Source organism: Chelonia mydas, chromosome 8 (genome assembly GCF_015237465.2).
Source record: "Chelonia mydas isolate rCheMyd1 chromosome 8, rCheMyd1.pri.v2, whole genome shotgun sequence".
In the NCBI taxonomy this organism is placed as follows: Eukaryota; Metazoa; Chordata; order Testudines; family Cheloniidae; genus Chelonia; species Chelonia mydas.
In genome coordinates this window covers 49,311,742-49,327,330 of record NC_057854.1, presented here as the reverse complement: position 1 = coordinate 49,327,330, position 15,589 = coordinate 49,311,742, and the positions used below count along the sequence as shown (strand labels likewise).

The following is a 15,589-nucleotide window of genomic DNA, read 5'->3' as shown; positions in this document are numbered from 1 at the left end:
GTAGGATTTTCTCCCCTTGATTGTCTGGATTCTGGGGAAAACCATCAGCATACAGGCCTTCTTGCCCTGGCAAAATATCCCTCTCTGTGATCAGTTGTATGGTGCTGAGAGGCTTTTTTGGGTTTAAACCTAGCCAATGTTTTTGCATTCATTAGAAGAATGGTCTTTGAATGTCTTGCATGTGAGTAGAGCAGCCAGGTCCTCAAAGGGTATGTCTACACTGCAAGGAAAAACCCACAGTGAGTTTCAGAGCCTGGCTAATTTGGCTTCAGCTGTGAGGCTAAAAATAACATGGTAGACATTTGGGCTTGGGCTGGAGACCAGGCTTTGAAACCTGGCAAGGGGGTGGGGGGCTTGGACCCCGTGCTCCAGCTTGAGTGTCTACACTACTGTTTTTTAGCCCTGCAGCCCAAGTCCCTTGGGCCTGATATAACTGACCCAGATGTGTGTTTCCAGTGTAGACAGACCCGAAGAGTTTGGAGGTCTCCGTGAATGATGGTGGTGCTGCAGCTGCTTTTTATTTTAATTATTTAACTTTAGCACCAAGAGGCCTTGATAAGGATCTGAGCCTCTTTCTGCTGTGTGCTGCGTGAACACTAAGGACCCAATCCCTACACTGTGGGGATCTAAGAATAGTAGGAAGCATGAGGATGAACATACATCCAGTGATGGGCATTGGTCCTCTAAATCTAGTAGAGATTCAGTTAAAAATTGCTTCTGATTATGTGCTAGAGTAGGTGGCCACCTTGCAGCCTGTGGGTTCTGAGGTAATGGGGTCTCCTTTGAGGTATCCTAAGAGTCTAAGGATAATGGGATCTCCTTGGATCCAAGGTACTCAGATCGTTTGTGTGGAAGGGGTTGTGGGCCTGGCTTTCCCCAAATAAGCTATATAGAAAGCTGTCTTGAGGGCTCTTTCAAGTAGTCTGGACTCCCATCTACACTCGGGTCCAGTGGCTCATTGGGGGACCTGCTTTTCCTGCAGATGCCTTTGTTTCAGATCCACTCCTTTTCTCATATCCAACAAGAATTGGTTATTCCCTGGATCCACAAAGGAAAGGGCCTGAATCCCAGCAGGCATCCTTCTGTCTCATTTTCTGCTGTGACTACCCAACATGCAGTTCTACCCCTCTAGAATTATCTTCTCCTCTGGGACTTTGCTTTCCTTCAGTGTTTTGACCTTTCACTACCCAGTCTCTCTTCCTTGGAAGAACAAGAAGGTTGTCACTTCTTACCACATATGATTGCACCTTTGTTCTTTAGTTATGTCAGGAGCCTCTGAAAGGATCAATTTAGGAGGAAGGCACATTATCCTGCAGCCTTTATTTGAGACTTTGACTGTTGAGAAATCTCAAGAACTTGAAGGATATTTCTTGAGGGTCTCGTATGTCTGTGTGGCTATATCAGTGGCTATGACTGTCCTTGTCCTCAGGCACAATTGGCCATGGAATTTTTTGCAGCCAGATTAACACTTAAATCACTGAGATTAATCTTTTTTGTAATGAAGCAGCAGCCCTTGATCTGATATAAGAGGGACTTGCACTTATATTCAAGGGATTTTATCCCGCACGGTTCTTGACTTGGTCATTCTGGATTCGTTCTTTCCTAGAGGTTGCTAGAAGTGTGGGTTGCCTTAGGTCCAGCTAAACTGAAAATTCAGTTTTGCCAGAGGCCCTAGAACCAGTTCTAATTTGAGCTCTTGTCAGCAGATTATGACTTTTGTCAGAAGGCTTTGCCATTTAGCTCGCTCCAGGCCCTGAATCTTCCCCATGCCCTAGAATTAAACACATGGAATTTTTCTACGTCTGAAAGTGACTATCTGGCACAAATATACACTTTTCTGTTTCTGCAATAGGAGGGCATGGACAAACAAAAGTGAATTGACCATCCACAGAGCAAGTGGTTTGAGGGTGGCATCCTTATTAATCTTCAATGAGTTTCTCAGTTGCCTCCTAAACTCAGCTTTGGATGTTTATAATAAAGCTTCCGTTTGAAGCACTTCACCCCATTGCTATATTATTTCTCTTTATGGTGACTTTCCTAGTTATGGTGACTGAAGCTCTGTCAGTGGCATCTCATTAGTGCACATTTTACTCAAATTAGGGACTTGCTTTAAAGATGTCTTCCATTCTGTTATCCTTACCTTGTTCACTGAAAGGAAAATTACGGTACATTGTGGAGATGCAAAGAACTTAACTTCAAAAGGGTTAAATGATTTAGGAAATCAGATGTCTTTCACCCTCTATTATTCAGAAATAGAAGGAAGCCAAGGTATCAAAATTCTCCATTGCAAGGTGGGTGAAATTCTGTATCAAAGAAGCTTATAAATTCCACATCCTTTCCAAACAAAACAGTACAAGAGATCATCAGACTTCATGGTCTGAAAACTTGTGTGTTTTACACATTTGCAAGACAGCTACTTGGCATTAAGTTCACGTATTCGTCAGATGTTATAAATTCGATGTAGAGACTTCTGTAAGCACAGCTTTAAACTGGTTTGCACTACACAAAGTCCATACAGTATTTGTTTTCTGGCTTGGGGGTTTCACTGCTAATTAGTCCCAGACTAGGAATAATGGACCTGGTTGTAGATAGTATGGTCTCTGTATAGCTAGGTTAACATTTTTTTTTAGGCCCACTGGATTGAAAATTTCCCCTCTAATTAGTCCTGATCACATTGGTCCTTTTTTAGCTCTATAGAAGATTGTGTATAGGATTTACATGCATTTTAACAGAAATTCAGTATAGTACAGCTCTGAAACTATTTTTAGTGGCTCTATTCCAAGATGGATAGAGCCAGTTACTGTCCCAGTGATTGACAAGTCTGACTTTCTTGTGCAAACTTAAAGCAAGGTGAAGGTGGGAGGGAATACAGTAACTCCTTGCTTAATATTGTAGTTATGTTCCTGAAAAATGCGACTTTAAGGGAAACGATGTTAAGCAAATCCAATTTCCCCATAAGAATTAATGTAAATAGGGCGGGGGTTAGGTTCCAGGGAAATTTTTTTCACCAGACAAAAGACTATATTTCACACACCCCGCCCCCCAAACAATTTAATACTATACCCAGCAGTGATGATTGTGAAGCTTGGTAGACGTGGTGAAGTCAGAGGGTGGGATATTTCCCAGGGAATGTCTTATTACTAAATGGTGAACTAGCATTCCGTTGAGCCCTCAAGGGTTAACCCCTTTTTGTTAATGTAACCTCACACTCTACAAGGCAGCACAAATGGAGGGAGGGGAAACAGCATGGCAGATAGACACACACCGTGTGTGTGTGTGTGTGTGTGTGTGTGTGTGTGTGTGTGTGTGTGAGAGAGAGAGAGAGAGATGTGCATTGCCCCTTTAAGTATGCTGACCCCACTTTAAGTACATTGCCTTTTTACGGTAGATCAGTAAGTTGAGATAGCAGCTGCTGCCAACAAGCGCCCTCTGTCCTGAACCCTGTAGTGTCTCCCCCTGCTCTATAGAGATGGGGTAACCGGGGGGGCGGGGCAGGAGCAGGGGGGAGGGGGACACCCTGACATTAGCCCCCTGCTCTCTCACCCCCCCTCCCCCAAACACACACACAGCAAGCAGGAGGCTCCTGGGAGCAGCTCCAAGGCAAAGGGCAGGAGCAGCACATGGCAGGGGGGAGGGACAGCTGAACTGCTGGCAATTACTGGGTGGCTGCAGGAACCAGATCTACAGGGGGGCTGCAAGTCCACCCTGGTTCCAACCCCCACCAGCTAGCTGCAACGAATTGCTCTTTCTGCAAGCAGTGGACAAAACAGGCAGCTGCCAAACAAAGTTATAAGGGAGCATTGCGAAACTTTAAACGAGCATGTTCTCTAATCAGCAAGGTAACATTAACTGGGACTTTAAGTGAGGAGTTACTTTACTATGAATAGTGAGGCTATCTAGTCAGAGAAAAAGAGATCGGATAAGAACTACCTGGCTCTAAAACCTCCTACAATGGATGAAAAGTATAATTCAGTTATCCATTGAGGGGTGTAATCAAAATGAAAACAAACTGACTTAAGGATTTTTGTTAGACTAAAGCTAAACCACATAAAATATTCATGTTGAAAACAGTTCTTTAGACATGTCATGGCACAAGATGACGTCTAAATTGATGTGTTTGAATGTTCATCTACTTAGCTTAGCTGGCTGAATGTTTGATGTAGACTTGTTTCTTTTAAAATGTTTGTGCATAGACTTAGTAACTCACCAAAATAAGACTAATACTATTATCTGCCGCTTAAACATTATAGCAGCACCACCTGACTGTAGTACACCTCAGTCTTGACTCACCACACCCCTCCTCATATAGGCTCTGGGCTCTTACAAAGCTCTCCCAATATGCCTGTCCTCACTTGAAATGCCCACTGCTATTCCAAAGACTGTCAATTATGTTAAATATTATGGTTTGTGTTTAGCAATATGAACTCTCCAGGGAGTAGGATGAGACCAATCCTTACTTAGGGCAGGTTTAACTAGCAATGTTGAAGTGCTGCCACGGCTCTCCAAGCACTCTTTAAAAAAAAAAAAAAAAAAAAAAAAAAAAAACACCTCCCCAAGGGGAAAGCTATAGGCTCTGGGAGTGTGGCTCCCAGCGCTGGTGCACTCTCTACACTGGCACTTTACAGCGCTGAAACTTGCAGCGCTGTAAAGTGCCAGTGTAGAGACAAGTCCTTAGTAGTGAATGTAAAAACAACTGTCTGATAAGCCGATGCTTTCTTTAAAAGATTTGTCCTTCTACAGATAGATAGTAAAAGAAGTCCCAGATCTCCCATTTCTAGGTTCATACAACAGTTAATAGAAGTTGGAAACTAACAAGTCTCTGTTGTTAGGTACATATAACGGAGCCCACTTTTTTTCAGATGACTGAAACACCTGCCACTTGTTTCTTTGCCATTTTCTAATCTCTCGCTGCAAGCCAATATGTATGCCATAAATATAAAGGGAAGGGTAACCACCTTTCTGTATACAGTGCTATACAATCCCTCCTGGCCAGAGGCAAAACCCTTTCATCTATAAAGGGTTAAGGAGCTTAGGTAACCTCGCTGGCACCTGACCAAAATGACCAATTAGAGGACAAGATACTTTCAAATCTGGAGCGGGGGGAAACAAAGGGTTCTATCTGTCTGTGTGATGCTTTTGCTGGGAACAGATCAGGAATGCAGACTCTCAACCCCTGTTAGTTAGCAAGTAATCTAGCTAGAAATGCATTAGATTTCCTTTTGTTTAATGGCTGGTAAAAATAAGCTGTGCTGGATGGAATGTATATTCCTGCTTTTGTGTGTTTTTTGTAACTTAGGGTTTTGCCTAGAGGGATTCTTTGTTATGAATCTGATTAGCCTGTAAGGTATTTACCATCCTGATTTTACAGAGGTGATCCTTTTACCTTTTCTTTAATTAAAATTCTTCTTTTAAGAACCTGATTGATTTTTCACTGTTCTTAAGATCCAAGGGTCTGGATCTGTGTTCACCTGTATGAATTGGTGAGGATTCTTATCCAGCCTTCCCCAGGAAAGGGGGTGTCGGGCTTGGGGGGGATATTTTGGGGGAAGACGTCTCCAAGTGGGCTCTTTCCCTGGTCTTTGTGTAAGACACTTGGTGGTGACAGCATAGGGTTCAAGGACAAGGCAAAGTTTGTACCTTGGGGAAGTTTTTAACCTAATCTGGTAAGAATAAGCTTAGGGGGTCTTTCATGCAGGTCCCCACATCTGTACCCTAGAGTTCAGAGTGGGGAAGGAACCTTGACAATGTTATAGAATAATAATAATTTTAGAGCAGATTTCCTGATATCCATGCTACATTTTTGAAATGTTTTAATGTTTTTTATGGAGTTTATGAAAGTGAGAGATTAATTTCAGAGTAACAGCCGTGTTAGTCTGTATTCGCAAAAAGAAAAGGAGTACTTGTGGCACCGTAGAGACTAACCAGTTTATTTGAGCATAAGCTTTCGTGAGCTACAGCTCACTTCATCGGATGCATACTGTGGAAAGTATAGAAGATCTTTTTATACACACAAAGCATGAAAAAATGGGTGTTTACCACTACAGAAGGTTTTCTCTCCCCCCACCCCACTCTCCTGCTGGTCATAGCTTATCTAAAGTGATCACTCTCCTTACAATGTGTATGATAATCAAGGTGGGCCATTTCCAGCACAAATCCAGGGTTTAACAAGAACGTCTGGGGTGGGAGGGGTAGAAAAAAACAAGGGGAAATAGGTTACCTTGCATAATGACTTAGACACTCCCAGTCTCTATTCAAGCCTAAGTTAATTGTATCCAATTTGCAAATGAAATCCAATTCAACAGTCTCTCGCTGGACTCTGGTTTTGAAGTTTTTTTGTTGTAATATCGCAACTTTCATGTCTGTAATCGCGTGACCAGAGAGATTGAAGTGTTCTCCGACTGGTTTATGAACGTTATAATTCTTGACATGTGATTTCTGTCCATTTATTCTTTTACGTAGAGACTGTCCAGTTTGACAGTGTACATGGCAGAGGGACATTGCGGGCACATGATGGCATATATCACATTGGTGGATGTGCAGGTGCCCGCAATGTCCTGCACATCCACCAATGTGATATATGCCATCATGTGCCCGCAATGTCCCTCTGCCATGTACACTGTCAAACTGGACAGTCTCTACGTAAAAGAATAAATGGACAGAAATCACATGTCAAGAATTATAACGTTCATAAACCAGTCGGAGAACACTTCAATCTCTCTGGTCACGCGATTACAGACATGAAAGTTGCGATATTACAACAAAAAAACTTCAAAACCAGAGTCCAGCGAGAGACTGTTGAATTGGATTTCATTTGCAAATTGGATACAATTAACTTAGGCTTGAATAGAGACTGGGAGTGTCTAAGTCATTATGCAAGGTAACCTATTTCCCCTTGTTTTTTCCTACCCCTCCCACCCCAGACGTTCTTGTTAAACCCTGGATTTGTGCTGGAAATGGCCCACCTTGATTATCATACACATTGTAAGGAGAGTGATCACTTTAGATAAGCTATGACCAGCAGGAGAGTGGGGTGGGGGGAGAGAAAACCTTCTGTAGTGGTAAACACCCATTTTTTCATGCTTTGTGTGTATAAAAAGATCTTCTATACTTTCCACAGTATGCATCCGATGAAGTGAGCTGTAGCTCACGAAAGCTTATGCTCAAATAAATTGGTTAGTCTCTAAGGTGCCACAAGTACTCCTTTTCTTTTTGAGAGATTAATGACACTGACAGCTAGAGCTGAGTATAACTAGGACACATGCTGTGTAAGCTTCCCCTACAGACAGCTTTGCTAATATTACCTCTAACCAGGCCAACGGTACCTATTAGTATTCTAGGTATGGCTTTCTCAAGTTTATGCTGCCACTTATACAATGCTGCCTGTGCTGGTTTTGTAAATCATCTGCAGCAGTCTAGTTTTAAATCCCTGAACTAACTCCATTTGTGACCAAAATAAATGAGCTCAGAACTTTAGAGGGGTGAGATCAGTGCACTAACACAGTGTCACCTAGCTCTGGGGAAAGAAATCTTCTAAAAATCCATACCTGTTTTTCCTTTCCCTCTCTAAAAAGGCTTTTCTCCTCAAAGACCATAAAATGTTAAATAGTTAATTCTTAATGTGATTGTGCTAGTGAGTTACCTATAGCAGAGTCGACATACTGGACTCTATGTTCAGTGGCAGGTACTTTAGAGAAGTCTGTTTTTGTTTTCTGCAAAGTATTTTATTGCTTTAAGAACCAAGCTCAAGTACTCAAGCTGCTGTTTCTGGGAGCAGTTTGCTGATCAGCATTGGAATTTATGATGAACCATACAGATGCCTTTGAGTTTGGGTGACTTGAAAGGCTTCTACATTTCTGTTTAAAAAGATGCATTGTACTTCATCTCCAGAAATCTTGGCACTCGTTAGTGGAACTGCCCAGATAGTAACAATTTTTAAAACACAACCCCAAAGCTGGTCATCAGTGGCATTTAACTTAGTGAATTAAGCTGATGCTGAAATACTGCTGAGACAGCCAGGCTGTCTGTTGTAATGTCCTCTCTAAGTCCTATGTGTCTTAGGGAACCAGATCTACAGTGAAGCTTTTCTTTTGTCTGTTACCAGTATGTGTAGTCATAGTAGAGCCTATTAGCAAAGCCAACTTACAAATATACCACCTTCTGTTGTGTCTGGATTGCATTTCTCAAACTACTTTATCACAGGATGCATAGGAGCTATGTGAAGTTGTTAGTGATTGAGTAGATGGTGCTCTTTCCTCTGAATAGCTATTGAAGACCTGCGTGGTTTTAGGGGGCGCTAAAATATTAAGTTTCCATCTTTCAATGAGATGTATGTCCAAAGCCACTCCCTTAAAAGTGTCATGGAGATGTAACATTGGTGCCCTGGACAGATCCCTGCTCTGGCAATGTAATGGCAAACTTTTTGAATAGGCAGAATGTAATTTCAACTGGATATGGTTACCCTTGGCATGTTTTTATGAAAAGTAAGTACTAATTATTCTCTCTTTATAAAGGATTTTGAAGAAGAGATTTTTTTTTTGTTAGAGGTCTGCATTTTATTGAAGGTAATGTGATCCCTGTGGCTCTCAGGAGGTTTCAAGCCACAATTATTTGTAAAGAATTATTTGTTAGATCCTTGTAAGGAAGGTGTTTAGAGAAGTACATTTTAATAATCTGGAGCCTTTTGTGACTACTTCTGAAGAATATAAACTTGCTTGTACTGTTTTTAATTCACAACCGTAAGCTTCATTTAATGTAGTTTGTTTGCTCATCTAGGTAACATGTACACTTCTGTGCATAGTGGCTATATGAAATATTGTGTTTTGCTAATTTAGGTTAGGCACCATAAATTAAGTCCATTACTTGACGTCTATGGTGGTGCCAGTACAAGTTGGTTTAGATTTCTTTTCTTTTATCTACAGCAACTGGAGCAGATCCAGAAAGAGCTGAGTGTTCTGGAAGAGGATATTAAACGAGTGGAGGTGAGGAGCCTAGACATTCGTTGCAACTCTGGCAGTGTTTCATTTCCATCAAACTGTTTGCTTCTCTGTATGATGCTGCATGAAATTTATGGCCATTGCTTCAGTAATGGGAAAATGAACAGATGATGCTCTTTCTTTAATTTATTAATTTACTGAATGCATACAGGCTGCAGCTTGGTGAAAAGGATCCATTCAAACCTACTACTCGACTTTATTTTTTCCCAGTTTCCTTTTTATTTTTTAAGAACTTCAGCATAATAACTTGGCATTAGAAGTCATTGTATTGATGATAAAAAAATACTAGCTGGTCAATTGTGGTGTTTTACTATAGCAGACTGAGTCATCTAAGAGCCTTGTAACATCCCAAGTTAGATCAATGTGTGTGCGGGGCGGGGAGGGGAGCGGTCCTCCAGGGGGGTGCATTGGGAAAAGCAGAAGTAGAAAACCCTGCTATATAGAAGGTGAACCACAATTCATTTTTCTCATTTCTATATGGTGTTCTTGGATCCTCATAGGGCACTCTAGTCTGGTACAGGTTTGTTTCCCAAGTATTTCTAAACCTTGCACCTTGCTCTATCCCCACTCATTCTCTAGACCACTCCCTGAACTACTTCTGCTCTGTCCTGTCCAATGCTCAACTCTGGGAGTGGAGAGTTGATGCTTTAAGAGGCTGTGGAGCTAATTCTGCAGCTTCATGAAATGGTGCTGCCCAAAAAGCTACTCGGGCACCAGCTGAGCTCCTGCACCTGTCATCCCTTTTCAGGTTAACGACCCTCCAACCAGTACCGACAGGCCCCCATATCTAGATTTCTTTATTTACGCTCACTGTATACATGTTCTGTAAAAGAGTATCATTTACTCGAGGCACTTTGCTCTATTATAAAATACAAATAAACAATTCCAGGAACTTTCCCTTCACCCAATAACTGACTCAAATCAATCCAGCAGATAGAAACATATTTCAGTCTATGAAAAATATTCATCTAATCCAAGAGTCCACCCAGTCTTTCTCCACTTAGGAAAAACAAATGTGCATTGCAGTGTTCCTGAAGCTGATAAAGTAGGTCTGTTTCAGATGAAGGGGAGAGCACGTTCCAAAGTAGACACCTTCTTGGAAAACATCCTGCCACTTACTTCTCTCTGTTATGAGTGGGGCTTCCACTGATTGGCTGTAGAGCTGTGGCTGTATAACATGGGGAGAGAAATGGTCTTTCAGATAAAGGGATCTCAGGTCATTTAGGGCTTTATACATTAAAACAAACACCTTACATTCTATCCAGTAAAGAATTGGTCACCTGTGTCACTCCAAAAGTGCTGGTTGTGTGCTCTCAGATCATGTACCCTGTAACTAATGAGCTGCAGCATTCTGCACCAGCTTCAGTTTCTAGACCAATTTTAAGATGTAGCCCCATGTAGAGTACATTGCAGTGATCTGATCTGGAGGTGACAATCATGCATGATAGTTGCAAGATCTGTCCACCTCTGAAAGAAACAGGTGCAACATCTTGGCTATATGTAGATTTTTAAAAGGTGTGTTGCGGGGAGGTGACCAGGCCATAGCTTCTACCTAATGTTTCAATAGCAACTGGGAATCTAACCAGACTACTAGATTGTGCATTTTCCCCATCAGTGGCAGGTGATGCTGCTGAAGCCTAGTGAGTAACTTAATCTTTTCTGGTTTTGTTCAGCCCCCCATGTATTCTTGCCTTGACCCAAATTCCACATTCCTTTGTAGCTTCAAAGGCTGTTTTAGGAATAAGTTTGTATCTGTCTTAGTAGTGTGATTGCAGAACAAGTGAGCTGCAATGTAATATGCATTTTTTGGGGGGAAATGGTCAGATTCCTGCTTCTGAGCTGGAGGCGGCAGCATATCTCTCAGATAGAACCATTGATCTCTAATATGTAAGATGCAAGCCTCCCTGATCCTTGAGCAAGATGCACTGGCAGCAGGCCCTGAGAAGACCAACTGGAATGGTAGCAGGAAATAGGAATCCATTACTGGGGAAAGAGCAAAGATTCCTATGTATGAATTAAGCAAAATCATATGCCTGTAGTTACCTACTACAAAAATTAATTTATACACCAAAACTATGTATTTGAAAGATGTCCATAGCATGCATGTCTCTTTCGTTTTGTTGTAACTTGGCTCTCTGTTTCAGGAAATGAGTGGCTTGTATTCCCCAGTCAGTGAGGATAGTACAGTGCCTCAATTTGAAGCCCCCTCGCCTTCGAACAGGTATGAAGCTCGCAGCTGCTCAAAATTTGTGCTGCAGATCCCTCATATGGCTCTAGTCCTCAGCCGTGCCATGCACAGAACTCCACTAGTTCTTGGATCATATAAAAATAACATTCACATGGCCCATCTGTTTTCTCAGTGGTATTTATTTTCATGCCAATAAATTAGTGAAGAGAATGCTGTGTTGTGAATTCACAGCTGGATTAAAGATCTTCCTTTTCCAGAATGCTTTGAAAAACTTTCAGCTTTTCAGTACTGTACAGGTAAGTCTGCAGACAATCTGAGTTGCTGGGTGTAAAACGTTAGTGTTAAACGTACATCTGTGCTTTTAACATCATGTATTTAATTTGTGGTGGTTGGCACATACAATGTCCAAAACAATTTCACATTAAATAAGTGAGTGACCTTTGATTTCCTGTTCAATCTGAAAGGTTAAATTTGCATATTCTCGTGGTCAGATTTTTAAATTTAACAGACTCATTGGTTCTACCCACCTGCCTGCTCTCTGTGGTTAGATTGAAATGTCATTTCTCTAGTGTATTGTTGATGGGATTTTTTCAGTCTGGGATATTATGTGCCCTGGATTACAGATAAAATTGTGACTAACCTTTTGTGTGTCCAAGTTGCACATGTCAGCAGTTTGGTTTAAAGTGCATTTCACTGTGCATACATTCCTATATTCATTCAACTGGAATAAGGTATGATGCCCCCAAGCTCTCATCTTGCATATTAAATGAAGGATATTTTTTTCTTTCTGGAAACACTTGTTTTAGTAGCTCTTTAAACCAGAGGTTACCAGCATGGGTATTGATTGATTGGTATTTATACTTTACTACGTCTGCTAGCTGGAGAACTAAACCTAATAGCCCACAGGTATATGTGAAGGATGTTAGGAGGTACTTCACTGGAGAGTTTCAGGGACAATGGATGAGTGAGGAGCCCTTCCAACAGCTGCTGGTATTTGTACAAGGTTGTTACCCCTGGATCCTGTTTGGGACTCTGATCTTTCGTAATCATGTAATAGGTGTCTTAAAGTTTGGGGGAGAAAAGGGGGAAAAGAGGTGTCTGATACTCTATTCCTCTGCAAGTTCTTCTCTTCTGGGGCTTTTTAAACCAGTTCATAACTCCAGTATCTCTCTTCTCTGCTGCGTCTCATTGCTTCTGCAAGCAGTAGCTACATGAAATTGCCATGATTCTTGATAGTTTGTGCCGCTCACAGGATTCTTAATATTAGCAGTGAAACTGATGAGTCTTTAATTTCATGCTTCTGATGCTTGGGAAAGCTGGGAGTTTCAGGATCAGTAAGTTGATACTGCACTACTTCACACTTTTCACGTTTGGACCATTATCTTTTTTTTTTTTTTTTTTTTTTTTTTTAAGTATAAGGGCTAGAAACTCTTCCTTAAAATGGAAGGTTAAGTTCTGCAGAAGTAGATAGTCTAGTTCTGTCACATGAAGCAAGTTAACAAGTGAATTTTTCAAGCACTGTTTTATACCATTTGGGACCTGGAATAATAATTTTTTTCTAGCCAAAGAAGTGTTTGAAAACAGTTTTAAAAATCTGGTCTGAAACCTGTGTAGGACAGTCTAGCAAGGGTTTTCTGGCATTCTTTCAGGTCTGTGTAGAGTACATGTGCTTGGGTCACTATAGATCTTGGTCCCAAAGCTACTCAAATTATTCACAGCTATGTTGATTAAAACTGCTTTAGTTTAGTCTTTTGATATAGCAAAATATGTATCTTGTAGGGCCATTGGGCTTCTTGGTTTTAGAAATGTGACTGTTACACTGCTGTGACCCAACATTCCTTTTGTAACAAGATCCACTTACTGCTGCTCTGTTCTCCAGAATGCATGACTTGAATGAAGCATTATTTAGTCTGGCATTAACTAAACCTCGTAGAAGAGACTAGTAGGGACTTACACAAAATGCACATGGGGTAGTCTCTACCAAGCTTTTGAGAGAGGTCCCTTCCTCTACTCCTCAGTGACCCTGCCAAAATCAGGGCTTGTTCTGTAGTTTCTCTGCCAAAATGAGAAGTGGCATGTGAAGGTTCTTAAGAGACTTCACTTGCTGGATGACTTCGAGAGCCTGTATCTCTTGACACACAGTGGTCCTGTGTCTGGTTTCATATGACCAAAGACTTGAATTCTTTGGGTTTATTTTCTAGAAACCTCCTACTCTCTGAAATTAATTTGGCTTTCAGCACTGAACATATGTTGTGGTGAATAGTTCAAAAACTGCAACCTAGATCTTTCCTTGGAAAGAATACTACAGAATAATTGATGGGGGCTTTAAAATTTGCTGAATCCTCCAGTTCTATTAACTGAAATACTTCATCCTAAAAACACACTTTTTTAGAGATGCAGTGAACCAGTAAGAATGAAATGTATTTATATTTCATGTATTATAGTTATAACATATAATTTTCCATGTTCAAATACTTTATTAAATTATATGGATATTTTCAACTTGCTGTTAATTAAAATGGTGTTTAAACCAGTACCTACTTTGTCAGCATACTTTCTGTCCTGTTGTAACTTATCTGATCAGCATTTGTTACTAATGCATTTTATAAAATAGCATAAAGTTACCTTAAATATGTGCTGATAGAAAACAGACTTTTCCTTTTGTCTGTCATACTGTTCTATTTATCTTGTTCTGTTTTTCCTTCAGATTTACAGTATTCCGCCTTGAAATTTAGAGCCTTCAGACTTATGCCCTATCTGATTTATCCTTTAATCCACTTTTACTTCTGATTCAGTAGTCCACTCCACCAGTACTGTTTTTTCATTATTTTTTCCCTGCTTGAACGTCTCTAGACCCTGTTTGAAGACCAGTTCAACTTTTTTCTCCGTTTTCCATGTTTGCCTCTTAGTCGTCATAGCCAAAAAAGTGATGGTTGCTTATGTACTTTCTATTTCCATCTCATTTATATCCATACTCTCGAACTTTAAAATAATCCTATATCTTTTGTAGGTGAATACTGCTGGAGGAAACCTCACTGTTGTAACTTTGAATTTATATTCAGCATGTGTAATGAATGCTTAAAAGAAATCAAAACTTTTTTTGTGCACTTCTGCAAGATGTGATGAAACATTATGTGGGGTAATGATACAGTACTTTTTTTTTTTTTTTTTTTACAGGATTAAGGTTTTTCTAGTTTTGTGTATTAGGGAAATACAAACAATTATGAGTAAGATTAAAAACTAATACTACTCAAAAAGTTTCTCTTCACCTTCCCCCCCAATAAAACAAACAAAAAAACCCTGGCCACCCTGTCTCTCTTTTGGGTGGTAAATGACATGGGGGGAATACATCTCTAGTTTCTGAGGCAGTAATTGAAAATTTAACCATTCTGTCATGAGTTCCTTGGGAAGAGACCCAATAAAAATTAATTACACGGTAGCCCAAGGTTCACTTTGTTCAAGCAGTATTTTTTTGTCCATTGACTCCAGTTTTGTCTCAAAATTTGCTCCTTCTTGTTCCAGTTGCCACCACCCACAGTTGATGTTTGTCCCCTTTTTGTTCCCAGATTTTATAATGCCTTTTATAATTTATTAATAAATGTAGCTGAATTTCTTAATCACAAAAATATTTAAAAGCCTTTAACAGGACTTTAAATTTAAGATACTTGAATAATTGGAAAAAAAGAGAGATTACAAGAATCTGCAAGTCAACTTCAGCTAAGGCAGGGGTGGCGAACCTGTGTCTCCGGATCCACATGGAGCTCTTCAGAAATTAATATGTGGCTCCTTGTATAGGCACAGACTCCGGGGCTGGAGCTACAGGCTCCAACTTTCCCGCCCCCTCCCCTGAGCCGGCAGTGCCCTCCCCCCAGAGCCTCCTGCATGCCATGAAACTGCTGATCAGGAGGTGTGGGGAGAGAGCGGGAGGTGCTGTGGGGGTTGGGGGGAGAACTGCTAATGTATTATTGTGGATCTTTGGCAATGTACATTGGTAAATTCTGGCTCCTTCTCAGACTCAGGTTGGCCACCCCTGAACTAAGGGTATTACACAAAACTACCTTAGAATTTGTCTGTGGATAGTGGAATTATATCTACACTTCTGGAACCTAGATTACATTGTGTTACCAGCATATCTATAGCAAAAATAAGACTGGACACTTTAAGTCTGCTGTGCTGCTGTTAATTCCGGTTGTATCTGCCTGTTGTAACAGCTTGTTTTTCAGCTGTGCATCTCTCTCCTGCTGTCACCGGCAGGAACTGGTGTATGCATTTTTTTGTCTGCCCCCTCACCCTCCCATGATTAAAGTTTATTGTCCCTGAATGTGCTTGAAGCAGCATTATTACTTTTTTTCCTCCACAAAGATCTAGTAGAAAATAATTCTTTTCCTAGAAAGTGTTTTTGTTTTTG

General features: G+C 40.7%; 1 protein-coding gene across 10 annotated transcripts in view; it reads left to right on the top strand.

Moving 5' to 3' along the window:
- COP1 (COP1 E3 ubiquitin ligase) overlaps window positions 1–15,589 on the top strand; it is a 213,123-nt gene that overhangs the window by 35,562 nt on the left and 161,972 nt on the right. For all 10 annotated transcript variants that reach the window (XR_005226628.2, XM_043552652.1, XM_037907998.2 and 7 more), the window contains exons 7-8: window positions 8,919–8,978; window positions 11,138–11,214. Coding sequence is in view for 9 of the 10 variants with exons in the window: in XM_043552652.1 (XP_043408587.1) it covers window positions 8,919–8,978; window positions 11,138–11,214 (137 nt within the window). In the remaining variant the exon portion in view is untranslated. The remainder of the gene's footprint in view (window positions 1–8,918; window positions 8,979–11,137; window positions 11,215–15,589) is intronic.